At 44.2% G+C, this 16,139-nt stretch overlaps 1 protein-coding gene across 1 annotated transcript in view; it reads right to left on the reverse strand.

The window, feature by feature from the left end:
* dntt (deoxynucleotidyltransferase, terminal) overlaps positions 1 to 16,139 on the reverse strand; it is a 105,596-nt gene that overhangs the window by 82,952 nt on the left and 6,505 nt on the right. The window contains exons 2-3 of the mRNA XM_086260164.1: positions 15,241 to 15,415; positions 11,912 to 12,022 (exon numbers count right to left, since the gene is read on the reverse strand). Of these exons, the coding sequence (XP_086116290.1) occupies positions 11,912 to 12,022; positions 15,241 to 15,415 (286 nt within the window). The remainder of the gene's footprint in view (positions 1 to 11,911; positions 12,023 to 15,240; positions 15,416 to 16,139) is intronic.

Here is a 16,139-nt window from a genome sequence, read left to right on the forward strand (position 1 = left end):
TGCCTCTCTTCCCCTGTGTTTGCTGGTATATATCTGCTTGAGGTTATACACCAGTCAACCAGAGCATTAAATGGCAACTGTACTCTTTAACAGCAGCAGCCAACTTCACCCCATACATCACAAAAATTGCCCGGGAACCAACTCCCAAAACACAAAAAAGAGCCCAAGGTGTTGATCCAGCTTCCAAAATTCCCTATATCTCGATCCAATTAGTAGCCAAGCGATGCACAAAAGGGGCCGATAAGTGCACGCATGTGTGCTACCATCAGAAAAAAAATAACCGATGCTCACCCAAGACACAAGTGTTGATTTTTTTTAACACTCTGCATCAGACTTATAGTGAACATATGACAGCAGAAAAATGGAGGCTAAGCAGATAGAAAAAAGAGAGAGTGTAAACTTGACTTATGTGCGTAAGTAAGCTGTGAATTTCCCAGTCACAGCAAGACAGCGAGAGTGGGAGAAAGCACAGGAAGAATGGGTAGGTGGCTAGGGTGGTGTTATACATAAGAAAAGGGCATGTAGAAGTAATGTGGGAGTAAAAGAGTTTGAGGCAGAGATGGTGAGAGATAAGAAGGGAGCAGGGTTGAATAAATCAATAGTGCATGGCTGTGGAATGAAGGGCCGTTTGCTGCCAGCATGTGGTTGACACCTCACTGGGGTGCTGTTGCTGGGACGATGCTCATCCTCTCTTCATGACTCTGACACCACTCTGAACCACCACTTCCTCCTCCTTCACTAACACATACACTGCTCCTCCGGATACGCTCCTTCATCCCTGCTTCCTGAGATCACTGCAGGTTTTCCCACACTTCCTTTGTTTGTCTAACGGATTACCCTATATAGAGAGCTGTAAGAAGAAACTGCATCATTTAAAGCCCCTGGGTGTTGATTATTTGCTTCACCACATTGTATCTTTTCTAAATAAATTGGTTTTGTCCGATTAGAAAAAAAAAAAAACAAAGCTTTTGTGTAATAGTGAAATATGACCAACTTTCCTCTGTTATTGTTTGGGTATTACTACAAAAAGTAAGGGTTTTTATTTCAAAAGGGGGATGTTAAGACAAATCCAGATGTTGTTCACCCACAGTGTGCCTCATCATGTGTTGCAGTAGTCAGAAGGGAAGTGAGCAATAGTTTTAAAGTTTAGTAAAAAAATTAATCCCACCCTCTCACAGAAACTGGGATTTAAATGAAATGATGGCTTCCTATCCATTTTTTCACATTATATTTAGTGGTAATGCAACACTCCACAATTCCTGAATAGAATGAACTAATGGGATACTTCCATATTTGGTTCCACCCAAAAATTTCCAAAGAACAACAACAAGATATCAGCCAGTCATGTTACCTGTTGCTCTAATATATCTTCACAGAAGTCATGCCTTCTAAAAATGTTCAACAATTCAGGCATCTTATTAATGTATCCATCCATTTGCTTCCGCTTATCCTTTTCAGGGCTGCAGGGGGCACTCGAGCCTATGCCAGCTGTCATAGGGCGAGAGGCGGGGTACACCCTGGACAGATCGCCAGTCTGTTGCAGGGCTAACACACAAAGACAGACAGCCATTCACACTCACATTCACTCCTATGGGCAATTTGGATTGATCAATTAACCTATCCCCACTAATTGCATGTCTTTGGACTGTGGGAGGAAGCCGGAGTACCTGGGGAGAACCCACGCAAAAGATGCAAACTCCACACAGAAAGATCCCAGCCTGAATTGAACTCAGGACCTTCTTGTGGTGCAACGACAGTGCTAACCACCATGCCGCCGTGCTGCCCTACATGGTGGGGAGCATCACATGTCTGTGTGTTGAAGTATCCTTGGAAAAGATAGTGAACCTTGTAGTGGAAAATCCTTTGAGTGCTCAGTAGACAAGTGGGGTGACCGTGTATCTGTAACCGGAAGGTCGCCGGTTCGATCCCCGGGCTCTCTGTCCTGGTCGTTGTGTCCTTGGGCAAGACACTTTACCCTACCGCCTACTGGTGTTGGCCGGAGGGGCCGATGGCGCGATATGGCAGCCTCGCCTCTGCCCAAGGGCAGCTGTGGCTACAACTGTAGCTGCCTCCACCAGTGTGTGAATGTGAGAGTGAATGAATAGTGGCATTGTAAAGCGCTTTGGGTGCCTTGAAAAGCGCTATATAAATCCAATCCATTATTATTATTATAAGTGCTTTATAAGTACTAGTTTGTGTCTGCACCCAACTGTCAATCAAGGAGGCCACAATCGCAAGAAGGGTAAACCTTTCTAATTAAAACAACAACAAAAAAAAGTGAAAATTTTAAAATACCTATTGTGACAAAACCACATCTGTACCAGGCTGGGAAAGTACTTGTTTCCACTGCAAAATTGGGTATTTTAACAGGGTAGTCTATGTGGACTGACTTGCTTGTGGAGACTAAACTGATCACTCAAACACCTGCTGCTTTCAGCACTCTTTTTAATACCTACAGATTACTGCTTGATTGCAACAGTTAATTTAATATCTCAAACTGACGGCAGACATAAGGACAGTATGCATTCAGTTAAATGAAAACTGCCCACCAAAGCCACAATTTACCAGTATCTAGGTTTACTTTTGTGTTGTGTGGCCTATTGTAGATTTGAGTTAAAAAAAATCCCACTCACCCTATATTCCTCATACTCTGTATGTCTGTACTTTACACTGGGTAATGATATCACAAAATTGCATTTCTGGGCTTTTGGAACATTTTCCAAATATCCAAAGAATAATTGACTTTATAATTGGTTTGCACTACGGAGGTTAAATAATCATATGTCTTTTCTTCCTTAATGAACCAAATCCATCAAATTTAATGAAAGATTTATTTTACCTACTTTGGGATGCTTTGTGAGGAAAAATGTACTGACTGTTTTTCAGTGACTGCTTGGAAGAAAAACCCTTTTCGGGCACGTATGTGTTTTGGTAGCTCTCGTGACTTTAATAGTAACGCCATAAACGACACTGGGACAGCTCTGTCTTATCGTGGCGACTCCCTTTATTGCCAAACTGCAACATACAATACACACGGCACAACCACCAGAGGGTGCTGCATGAACCCTTGAGTTAGTCCTTACCATAACATCCCCCTTTCTGAGTACATTATAACCATAATGTTTCCTGTGCTAATCCACATTTATGTCAACACTACATTCACTGCAACTTAACTTGTAGCTGAATATTTCAATGCTGTTACGTTAACTTTTATTCTGTAACGGACATTTATTGTTTCCACTTTATAACAATTATTTTATTTAACTGTGTGAACTTATCCAACTATGAAGGTGGGGTAGACTTCCCAATCCTTCCGCTGAGTGAGGGGATTATTCTGCCCCTGGCTGGTCACTCAGGTGCTCGAGAGTACCTACTACCTACTTCAAAGTCTTGAAGGTACCTCGGTGGGTTTCTGTCTCTGGTGGGATATCTTTTCTCAGTAATCCGGTCATTCGGTGGTGTAAGACACTGCTGTACCTGGTTCGAAACCGGGCTGCTGCTGTCTTCTGGTATGACAGGGATCTGCTGTTCTGTCGGTTCCGTCTTGGTCTCTTTTAGTGTGATGAGATGGCTCCTGTTTCGACGTAGAAGTCCTCTCGGGGTCTCAACAAGGTAAGAACGCGGCGTCTCTGCTCTGCCTGATATAGTTCCATTTGTTTTCATGTCTGTTATCCAGACTTGATCTCCTGGGTGTAGTCCTGTGAGGTCTTGTGCTCTGTGTCTGTTGTTGAACCATTTCCACTGTTTTTCTCTCTCCTTCCCTTCTCTCTCTCTCAGTTTAGTGATGTTTGTCCAGCCTGGGTTGAGGCAGGATGGAAGTATGGGAACTGTGGTACGAAGTTTCCTCCCCATCAGAAGCTCTGCAGGGCTATGTCCATTGGCAAGTGGTGTGGCGCGATATGCCATGAGAGCAAGATATGGGTCTCCTTCTTTCTGTAGAAGGCTCTTTACTGTTCTCACTGCTCTTTCAGCCTCACCATTGCTCTGAGGGAATCTCGGGCTGGAAGTGGTGTGGGCAAAGCCCCACCCTGAAGCAAACTTTTGGAAATGTTCTGAGGAGAATTGTGGACCGTTATCCGACCTTAACTCTGTTGGAATGCCGTGGCGTGCGAATATGGACTTTAAGTGGTCAATCACTGCTGCTGATGTGGTAGAGGACAGCTTAGCTATTTCTATGTATCATGAGAAATAGTCCACTGCAACCAAATACTGGCTGTTACTCCACTCAAAAAGATCAGCACCAACTAACTCCCACGGCCGTGTAGGAAACTCAGTTGGCATGAGTGTTTCTCTGGGTTGCTGTCTCACCTTTGCACACGTCTCACATTCTGCTACCAGCTGTTGTAGTTGAGAGCTCAGTCCTGGCCACCATACCGACTGCTTGGCTCGTTCCCTGGACTTTACAATGCCCTGGTGACCTGTGTGCAGTCGTGTCAAAACATCTTTTTGTAATATTTTTGGGATAACTATACGCATACCTTTTAGGAGAAGTTCATCTTCAACAGTCAGGTCCCCTGCATGCTGGTGGTATGGGAAACATGGACCTGGTATTTTGAGTTTGTCCGGCCAGCCATTCTTGCAGTAGAGTTTGATTTGTTTTAGTGTTTCGTCTTTGTCTTGCTGCTCTCTTATTTGTTGTAGTCTCTCCTCTGTTGCAGGAAGACCTGAAATCACCTGATGTGCATACAGGTTCATTTCGTCTCTTAATGTCTCGTCACAAACAGTTTTTTCTGGTGCTCTGGACAGCACGTCTGCAGTTGCGATGTGTTTGCCTGGGACATGTGAGATGGTGAAAGAGTACCGCATTAATCTCATTCTCAGTCTTTGTACTCGTGGTGGCAGTTCGTCTAAGTTCTTGGAGCCCAAAAGTGGTACTAAAGGCTTGTGATCTGTCTCAACATGGAACTCAATGCCTATAAGAAAATCAGAGAATCGCTCACATGCCCAGGTTATGGCTAACGCTTCCTTCTCTATTTGAGCGTACCTCTGTTCCGTGGGGGTTAATGCTCTTGAAGCGAAGGCCACTGGTTTGGTTGCGTCATCCTCTTGTTTCTGAAGTAGCACCGCTCCTAGTCCATAGGAGGATGCATCAGCTGATACTGTTGTTTGTGCTTTGGGGTTGTAGAGTGCCAAGTTCGGTGGTTCACTCAGTTCTGCCTTAATGTTGTCAAATGCTGTTTGTTGAGCCTCACTCCAACACCACATGTTTTTGGTACTGAGTAGTTCTCTCAACGGCTGTGTTTTCTCTGCTAAGTGGGGAAGGTACTTGCCTAGATGATTAACCATTCCTAGGAATCGTCTCACTCCACCCACATCCGTGGGCGCTTCCATGTTGCTGACTGCTTTCACTTTCTCCGGGTCTGCTTTGACTCCTGCAGCATCGATGATCTGTCCGAGGAACTTGATTGAGGTCTTTGCAAACTCACACTTCTCACTTTTCAATGTCACCCCAGCTTTTGTGAGCCGTTCCAGGACTGCGATCAGTCTCTTGTCGTGCTGGATTTGTGTGTCAGCATAAACCAGAATGTCATCCATCTGGCAGACGACTCCTTCCAGCCCCTCTAAAAGCTGAGACATTCGTTTTTGGAAGTGTTCGGGGGCCGAAGATATGCCAAAACAAAGTCTATTAAAACAGAACCTTCCAAATGGCGTGATGAAGGTTGTGAGAAGAGCTGACTGTTTGGACAAAGGTATTTGCCAAAACCCTGAGTTAGCGTCGAGTTTTGAGAACAACTTTGCGCCCTCTAGCTGTCCTAGGGTGTGCTCAACTGATGGCAACATGTGTCTTTCTCTTTTCACAGAATTATTTAGTTTGGTCAAGTCCACGCACACACGCACTTCATCTCTGTTTGGTTTAGGTACTGGAACCATTCCTGCACACCAGTCGGTAGGCTGCTCTACTCTGGAGATTACACCTAACTCTTCCATCCGAGCAAGCTCTCTTTTGACTTTGGGTAACAGGGGAAGCGGGACTCTTCTTGGAGTTGACAGGGCAAACGGTTTGGCGTCTGCTTTAAGCTCAATTTTGTATTCCCCCGCCATCCGGCCTAACCCACTGAATAGTGTTGGAAACTGCTGCTTCACTGTTTCTACTGAAGTGAGTGACACAGTTTCTATTCTAGCCACTAACCCGAGTGCTACGCTCGCTATGCGGCTTAGTAATCCTTGTGTCAGGTCTGCTACTACATACACAGGCTGTACTGTAGCTTTGCTTGGAGTGCTCAAGTTAGCAGTAAATTTCCCTCTAACTGTTAATGGAGACATTCCCACCCCATATAGTTTCAGATCTGTGGGTTGCAGCTGCGGTTTTTGTGCTAGAGTGTTGTACTCTTTTTCAGGCAAGACGGTTACGTCCGCTCCTGTATCAATTTTTAGCCAGCAGTCTGCATTGTTAACTTTTACTTTAGTCAACCACGCATCCTCTGTTCTATCTGAGGCTACCGTTCCCAGAAATGCTATTTCTCTTTCTTCTCTGTTACCACCCGCTGCACGTATTTCTCCCACTGCCCCAGACCTACATACTCTTGCGTAGTGACCTTTCTTTTTGCACTGATTGCAGAGTACCTCTCTGGCTGGGCACTGGTGTTTGCTGTGAAAGGGTGTCTTTCCACATCGGTTGCATTGGCTTTTCACATTCCTCTCCGTGGTTTGTGGTACAGTCTTTCGTGGTTTGAAGTGTTTCGTTTTTGCTTTAACGATGTCCACGTTGCAAAGATTCTCCTGCTTGAAGTTGTTTTTAAGAAGATCCTGTTGTTTCTTAACAAGTTCACTTTGGCGAATCCGTATCACTGCTTTTTCTAATGTGAGCTCCGCATCCATTTGTAGTTGCTCCGAGAGTCTCTTGTCTCTTATTCCGACAACGAGTCTGTCTCTTATCATTTCACTGTGCAGCGCCCCGTAGCCACAATGCTCAGCCAAGGCATATAGGGATGTAATAAACCCGTCTGCAGTCTCTCCTGCTTCTTGCTGCCTTTGGTTGAACTTTGCACGTTCAAAGATAACATTTCTTCTGACTACAAAGTGTGCCTCGAGTTTGTCTTTGAGAGTGTGGTACTCACTCGCCTCCTCTTCGGTCAGGTTCAACGAGGTGATCACGTCTTCAGCTTCATCGCCCATTGTATATATCAGAGTGTTAACCTGGTTTTCGTCCGATTGTAGCTCGAGTCCGGATGCTATCCTGAACCTGTCGAAGCGTCGGATCCATTTCGGCCACTCTTCCGGCTTTGAAAAATCAAACTTCGACGGCGGTGATACTTGAAAGGCTGCTGGTGCGGCCGCCATGTTGCTAGTCGCGAGATGCTAGTTAGCGCTTCTTGCTAATTTGTTAGCTTAGCTCTTACTGTGGCTGTTATTGCAACCTTGCAGGGCGAGTTCTCTCCGGTGAGGAAGTTTCCGTGTTCCGTTATGTTCTTCTTCTCTCCCGAGCACTTCTGACACCATGTTTTGGTAGCTCTCGTGACTTTAATAGCAACGCCATAAACGACACTGGGACAGCTCTGTCTTATCGTGGCGACTCCCTTTATTGCCAAACTGCAACATACAATACACACGGCACAACCACCAGAGGGAGCTGCATGAACCCTTGAGTTAGTCCTTACCATAACAGTATGCATCAGGAGGGGAATTTAGAAGTCTTAGAAACATTTTTAAACATCCACGCAGATATGTTTTTATTGTGAACGTGATCCGACCCCGATCCGAACCAACTACCAGGTGTATGTTACAAGTTTGAGCTAAAAAACATCCCGTAACAGCGTCTGCTTTGTATTCTCAATGCAAGAAGGTACTATGGATGTGCAAAGGGATGTGCAGGAAGGCAGCTAGCCGTACAATGAATGCAAACTCTCTGTTTTCTTACACACCACCTTCTTATATTTACTTTTGTTGCTCCTGCTCCAGACACATCTGGCCAATAAGCAGGCTGAACACTCTTACGTGGCTTTTAGTGATGTAATTTGAGCCACTTGGATTTATTCATGTGTAAAAAAAACCAAAACAAAACAAACCACGGGGAAAAGCTACAAGTTTACAAACTCATTAATGCCTTTGGAGCAGATTAAATGAATTATAGGTGGGGAAAAGTCCTTAGATCACTCCCAGGAATTCCCTTTATAACCATTTCCAATGGCGCGTTTGGCATTATCACCTGCATTGTGTCAACTTAGGGAAGGATAACTGTGAGGGATCCAATCCTGCAACTAGTATATGTACCATGAGCAAGCCCAGCATGCCACAGTTCAGGTCCTCTGTTCTCAGTGTTCCTCTTGAGGCCTTTCAGGACATTCAGTAAAACTGAGTTTGGCAGTCCGACTGTAGAATTTGAATCTAAAGTTCAGAAATCTGTGATGCCCCCGATCCTAACCTTCTAACCTTCTTCAGGATTGGTAACTTTGGGCTCTTTTACTGCTGTTTGGTCTCTGGGTCACAGCTGGACACCAGGCACTTATCACCAGTTACGATCCTCGAAGGTCGGGTCAGATTGAAACTGATATTTGCAGAAGTTGGAGGTATGTAACAGTCTTTAGAACTTGACCTCCAGGGAGTGATCTGAAAATAGCACCAGCACTCGAACTGGTTTAGACCTGTGCAAGGATATGACCTTGAAGGGAACAGTGGTAAAAACATTAAGTCAGATAATGTTAAAATATTATATGTAATATGCAAATCTTCTGAATAATTGCTAAGGTGCCATAGTGAAGCTCAGATTTTGAGAGTCATGCAAATGCTTGACTGGTAGAGGCTGTCTTTCACTTTTATTTTTGGTTAAAAGGTATTATGTTGCTGAGTGACGGTAGCACTGGCTAGCCATGGCACTCAGCAGTGTACATACCAAACACAATAACTCGGATTCACAACGACAGTCAATTGACAGTTAATTCCACATAGAAAGGCCCAAGACTGGATTTGAACCCAGGGCCTTCTTCCTGCGACCTTCTTGCAGAGCAAAACACTGCGCCACCATGCCGGCTGCTTTATCATCTGATAATAATGTGAGTGTGTTCTGTAGCTGTTCTGCATATTAACATCCCTTTATAAGAACATTACAAAAGCTTTAGAGTTACAAATTCTCCTTGCCTTTATACAAGCTTCTCCTCTGAGACTATTTGACAACACAGTGCTGCCAGCTGACATCTAACTCGCTAATGAGTAAGAGTGAACTTTTCAAGCACTTGTTATTGAAAACGTCCATGAAGGAGCAACATTGATCCATATTTGGCCACTTTCCATCAATGCAAGGCAGACAATTTAATGCCAAGGCTGCCAACCAACAAATGCCACTGTGCAAATTGTTACATGTTAAGTAACATAATACCTCAGATTCTCAGGATTGGAAGATTGAAATTTCCCTTTGTGACCAGTCACACAGGCATGGAGACTGGTTAGTGACTGCCTGGTAACAGCCAGTAAATAGGAAAAAAATAAGCGTTACTCCACCAGCCTTACTCCCCAAGGTTGCTTGCAGTCACTAGGTAAATTTGGTCACAAAAATGCAAACAAGGTTTCACCAAAAAAACCTCCCTGTAATTGCTTCGGTAGCAGATTGTATTGAAGATGCCCAAATTGCCTGCAAACACAACAAGTGGATATTATACATGGTTATGCTCAGGATATGTCAGCCCATTTCTACTTGAAATGCCTTTTGGTTAAACTTTCAGCAAGGAATTTGCATTTGCACTGTTACATTTTTATATAGCTTTAATGCACATAAATAACAGCTGCATGTTTAAGTGAAAATAAATGGATGGGGGTTTTTGCGCTAGTAAAGTTGTGGAGTTGTATTTTGTCTCGCACCAATTATATCGTCAGTTATATAGTTATTGCAAATTTTCAAATATATGTCGTGATAAATATTTTTGGCCATATTGCCCTGCTCTAATACTGACCACTGCAGACCGGGAACACCCCACAAGAGCTGGAGATTTGGAGATGCTCTGACCCAGTCGTCTAGCCATCACAGTTTGGCTCTCATCAGACTTGCTCAAATCCTCATGCTTGTCCATTTTTCCTGCTTCTAACAAATCAACTTTCAGGGCAAAATGTTCGCTTTCTCCCTAATATATCCCACCCACTAACAGGTGCTGTGATTAAGAGATAATCAGTGTTATTCACGTCATCTGTCAGTGGGCATTATGTCATGTCTGATTGGTGTAGTTGTTACCACAGTCGGGTTCATAGTCAGTACTGGTATCAAGGGCAAAAGTCCTAATTCACACACTCAAAGGCTTTTTCATTAGATGGGTATTCACAAGGTTACATCATTACTGCCCCTTGCAATCAGGCAGACAGCAGGACCAATCAAGGATTACGTCACCAATGTGGATCAATAGCTTGCTGCTCTTTAGCACTGTCACTACAGGTGATTGGTTTCCAGTCACGGGACAAGGCAAAATTTTATTATTAGTATTGTTATTTCGCTACAATTTGGATAGTTAAAATATTTCTTAACTATGGGGAGTTGTACCTGTGGTTTTCCTCAGGTCCACAGCTAGAACAACCTTTTACTTTAATCAGAAATTCTGCTTTGATGTGGCCTTCCTTATGCAGAGATAATGAGTTAATCCCTGTGATAGGGAAATTGAGTGGGATTGCTAATTATGCAGTTAATGCTGTGGAAAGAATTGGGGAGATAAGAAATTGAACAGCAACGCTCCCCAGGTGAGACGCAGGTGGGTATTCACATCTGTATCTGCTCGTCCATGTGGGAAAACACATGTGCTTTTGTGCGTGTGTGTTAGAAGGTTGCAGCACACGCATGAACGTACATGCGGGCCAATATCCATACACGTGTGTGCATCTTTTATGTACATTTGCCATCAGTGGGAAGTAAAGAGTCATTATGAAACAGATGCTCCACAGGCCCTCTGCGAGCTGTACTTAATACGTCTTACGGAAACTCATCAGTGGGTCTCCGCAGTCCCACATAAACACACACATAGCCACTCAGTTTACGGTAATATTGCACATTTTAAAACTTCAAATTCATATTCACATCCAGTTTTAGTTACAAAAAAGTCCTTCTGTGACAGCCCCAAAAAAGAAAAGAGGAAATAAATAATGATGTGTTTCTGCATACATTCTCCATTTCTTCTTTTAAGTTCCTTTAGGTCACAGTAGCACTATTAAATTTAGAAGTAATTGCTATTTTCATTATGGATTAATCTGCCATTCATTACATGGCAAATTACTTGTGAGATTCATTGTTTAGCCTACAAAATGTCAGACAATGTTGCTCAGAAGTTAGAAGGCCCCAACTCAAGCTCTTTAAACTGTTTTCTCTGAGCAAGGGTCAGAACCCCAAATGCGTTCCACTCGACAATAGCTGACAAAGTTTGGTAAATGCAATGTTTGTTGACACTGGCTTGTTTCTGTTTTCTGACTGATGCTCTCAACACCTACATTGCTGTTATTAATGCAACATCGTTTCTTCCTTTCACACTCATCAACACTTATGCCAATTAACTACTTTCCCATTCTGTTGGGTACCCTGAGCGAACCCTTCTTCAGCAGCCCAATTTACCCACCCCTCTGTCCTTCCCTCCTTCACCCGCCCACACCAGATGGCGAAGGGATAGATCCATCATCGCTTGTGAGGAGTGTCACGTCCACTGCCCATTTCAGCGTAACGCAGTGCCTCTGGGCGTGTCCGTGCCAGCCCCCGTGCCAGGGTTCGCAGGCATGTCAGCTGTTGCACCTCGAACGTGCCGCAGCTGCAGATGCTACTCATTTGCAGGTTAATGTATTTTGGGGGAGAGCTGTGTCAGAGCGCCCGTGAGTGAAGCGAGCCAGCCATCCAATTAGAGCAGAACAGATTAGGGGAGCTTTTTACATTGCAAAGTAAGAGCGACGAGCCTCTGGTGGCTCAACATGTAAAAGCGTGGTTCAGAGTTAGGCCGGAGAAGCAATTTCCCACCGTGAAAATCTTGTTGTTGTTCTTTGTGGTGGTCCGTCTCTGGCAGGCATATTGAGACACCGTGGACACGGGTGTGGGTGTTGTAGCTTCTGGCGATGCAGCCAAGGTGTCCTGTGTGCAAAAGAAAATAACCGGAGAAGCATGAACCAAACACGCACTGTCATAAAGTGCGTTAATTTCTCAGCCCAAATTGTTGACAGGCTAAATGTGTAAATGTGTGTGAGGCTATTCCTGACGAGCGCAGAGCCAAGAGTTCAAATTGAATTACATAAAAACGTAGCCATTTGCCTTGGAGAAGTTATTTTTATGACTGTGTCTCCAGGGCAACAGGCTAATGACACTCATCTCACAGTCTGGTGGCATCCAAATCCATTATGCTGCCTAACCCGTGGCATTACAAATCTGCTTGCCATCATCCAATTTGCCTCCTGTAAATTGCCTTTTCATTCTATAAGAAATGGTTTCCCATTTGTAATATATGTGTCAAAAGGATTACCAATGTAATATTAATATTCTTGAAGACAATTAGACATCACAAAAAGGGAACATTGTGTCCATAAAATTGCCTGTGGATTTGGCAGGAGAGTGACACAGAGAGGGGAGGAAGAGGAGGAAGAGAAAGATGGAGGAGATTGTCACCACAGAGCGTTGACTGGTACCGATGCTGCAGGAGGAACAGTGGCGTCTTGAACAGATAATGAAAAGGAGTAGTACCTCTCACACTCTTGGGCTGCATCAACAGCTAAGGGATTTTTTTTTTTTAAAAAACGTTCATCATTTATTCTCTGCCAGGAGCCTTTCCTGTTCTCCAAAAAAAAAAAAAAATTGAATAACTTTGAATATATTTCACGGTGAAAATTTTCTGCCAATCAAAAGTGAAACTCTAACTGTTTTCCTTCTAAATACAACACGGGTGTTCTTCATCACTTTTCCACCTCAGCTGCAGCTCGTTTAATCCAATATGAGACTGTGGGTCCATGGAGACCCAAAAAAAAAAAAAAGCGGCTGTGCATCAGCATGCAGAGGTTGGTTCCCCCCCTCCCATCTGGGCTCGGTTATTACACAGGCCTTTAACTGTGTGGAAGTTAAAGCTCACACACTGATCTCAGAGGCGCCGTATCCCCTCCTGGCTTTCTCTCCAGCGTTCTCTCCACCTTTGCTGTGTGGCTTTAGATGTTACTAAACTAATGTGTGCAGTCTGCACACTGGGGCCTCATTTCTTCGCACACCATCTGCTGAGATGAAAAGGTACGGCAAGAATCGCAGAACCTCTACGCTGTGAAGCGTAGAGACACTTCCGGGCCTGCTCCTCCCCTCCACGTTAACGTCTGTCACACGGTCAGATGAGGCCACTTGGGTGAGTTAATAAAAGCCACTTGATCCAACGTGCACCACAAAGGTCACAGAGGTCGTACCTCATAAGGGAAACTGCTTGGCCTTTTGCGCACACGCTAACCCACAAACATCATCCCCAGCCCACCTATCTCCTAAGCATGAAGGCAGACACACGTTCACAATCTCCCTAGCACCTGCTTCCACTTTTATTCCTTTTGAAGCAAACTATCCTCACATCTTACCACATCTCCACTCAAACACACTAAACAGCTTCTCTGCGAGCCAGGAAGTAATAGAAAATATTACATTTCAATGGGCTCAATACTTAAAATTCCTCCCTGACTTGCTGCAGAATATTTATGATAGCGAAAAACACATTGCATCTTCAGACTATCATGACGAGCCGCAGGCAAATGTGCCCAAGAAGTAGCCTGTTTGGGGAATATTTTATCTCCTCCTGGTAGCTCCTTAAATGGATTTATCACTCATAAAAAACAATCTACTGGAAGCACCACACGCATAAATGCCACTGCGCGTTAACTCGTTTGCTTCAGAGAGGAGCTGCATCACAAAACAAGCAAGAGGAACGGGGCCTCGCCGGTTACCTGGGGAGATGGGTCAATAAATGTCAGCGTGGCATCATTAGCCTCGTCTCCTAATGACGCAGCAAGACAAGAGTCGTGCCATTGATGTGCCACGCTTACGTGGGCCCCGAGGAAACACTGCCACAGCAGTCTCTCACGTGGAGGCACAAACACGGCAGATTTCATTGTGACCATTAAGGCCGTCACAGGCTGTTAGGAGAAAGCATAGATGGAGCCTGGCAAACTGGCAGAACTTGACTGTGGGGGGTTTTTTTTCGCTTTGTTTTGTTTTTTACCCCTCCTGCTCCACGGTGGAAGAAAAAGAAGACAGCATATTTCTTTATTTTGGATACATATGCCGCCAAGCTCTCGTAGAGCCATTCACAGGGGGAGAATATGTGCGTCTGTGAGCATGTGTATGTGTCTGTGTTAGTGGGCTGCTCTGAGCCCTGACATCCAGCTGATGGGTTCATTTGACACTCCTACGCAATATGGAGGATGTTTCTCTTGCTATCAGCGAGGTGAAGTGCAGTAATATGAGCAGAGACAGAGGGAGAGTTAGTGTCCTTTTTATATGAGCTCCCTGTTAGGGGGTTGACGTTATAGATTTGCAGTGGCAGGAAAAACCTAAATGCAATATATCCAATGTATACCTTCACAATATGAGTGTATTTCTTTTCTTTTTTTTTCAATGTATCACATTAGTCCACACACAAATCTTTTTTACGCACAAACAAATTCTTTTTACACATACAAATCCTGATTTACAAGTACAAAGCTGATTTGCAAGTACAAAATATTTATGGCCACATTTTGAGCCCATACAACGGACCGGCAACGCATTTCAACGGACCAGTAACCCATGGCAACGCATGGCAATGCATGGCAACGCATGGCAACGCATGGCAATGGACCGGTAACCCATGGCAACCCATGGCAACGCATGGTAACGCATGGCAACGCATGGCAACGGACCGGTAACCCATGGCAACGCATGGCAACGGACCGGTAACCCGTGGCAATGCATGGCAACGGACCGGTAACCCATGGCAACGCATGGCAATGCATGGCAACAGACCGGTAACCCATGGCAACGGACCGGTAACCCATGGCAACGGACCGGCAACGGACCGGCAACGCATGGCAACGGACCGGTAACCCATGGCAACCCATGGCAACGCATGGCAACGCATGGCAACGCATGGCAACGGACCGGTAACCCATGGCAACGCATGGCAACGGACCGGCAATGGACCGGCAATGGACCGGCAACGCATGGCAATGCATGGCAACACACGGCAACGGACCGGTAAGTTGTTTTTCAGTACGTAATCATATCCGGTTTTGTTTGTAGTGCCATCTAGTGCTAAACACTTATTAGCCATTGTGCCTGATTTGCAACACACAAACCTGTATAAGGTGTCTGGTCTCCACAGCAACAGGTTTCCCCTCTCTCATGCTGTCAGTGAACCAGCTGATGTCCAAAACGTGCATGACGGGCAGATTCTTCACAGGCCCTCCTTTTAGCCACGCCCAAAGAGATGAGGCCTGGCTATCCTCCGACACCACGTGAGTCACCACATCGCTGTGGGGAAGTGGAAAAAGAGCCGTTTCAGAGCACGTTTGGCAAATTCTATACAGCGAATGCCGGAATAATATATATATATATATATATATATATATATATATATATATATTTCTGCTCCAAGAATATTCATATTCTCATTTCAGAGACCTTAAAATCTATTGCTTTTTTTTTTTATTGCAATTGATTAAAAAAAAATATGCTACGGTTTGCCCGGGTTGGTTGAAAATAGTATAATGGTGGTGGTGAGAACGAAACACCACAGAACCAAAAGAAACATTTAAAACAAGCTAAAATGCTGAGAGGAACTGCAGAAATCCTGTTATTACATGCAGAAATGCAAACTGTGTCAAAATCTAAGCAGCCTCTTGTGTTTAGGGTTATTATAGTGAAGTAACACTTAACTCAAGACTAAAAATGTAAAATGGGTTTTTAAAACTAATAAACTGTTGGATCCTGTGTAGTATTTTTCTGTAGATCAGGTCATCAAACATATCATATTAGCAAAAGCCAAAACTAACACTGAACTAATAAAAACTCAACTAAAACTGAACAATAAGCGCTAAACTGAAATAGACAAACTAGAACTGAACTGACCTGAACAACTTTTTTCACATTTTTGAAGTGGAAACACTACTTTGTGAATTTTTGGACATGGAAATCACAGATTAACTCAAGATGTGATACTAACACAACACGCTACTTTTGCCCCTCTGAGTTTCTT

This window comes from Aulonocara sp. 'chitande type north' Nkhata Bay, linkage group LG13 (genome assembly GCF_057382095.1).
Source record: "Aulonocara sp. 'chitande type north' Nkhata Bay isolate Kocher_YH1m ecotype deep benthic linkage group LG13, A_spYH_male_GT1.1, whole genome shotgun sequence".
NCBI lineage: Eukaryota > Metazoa > Chordata > Actinopteri > Cichliformes > Cichlidae > Aulonocara > Aulonocara sp. 'chitande type north' Nkhata Bay.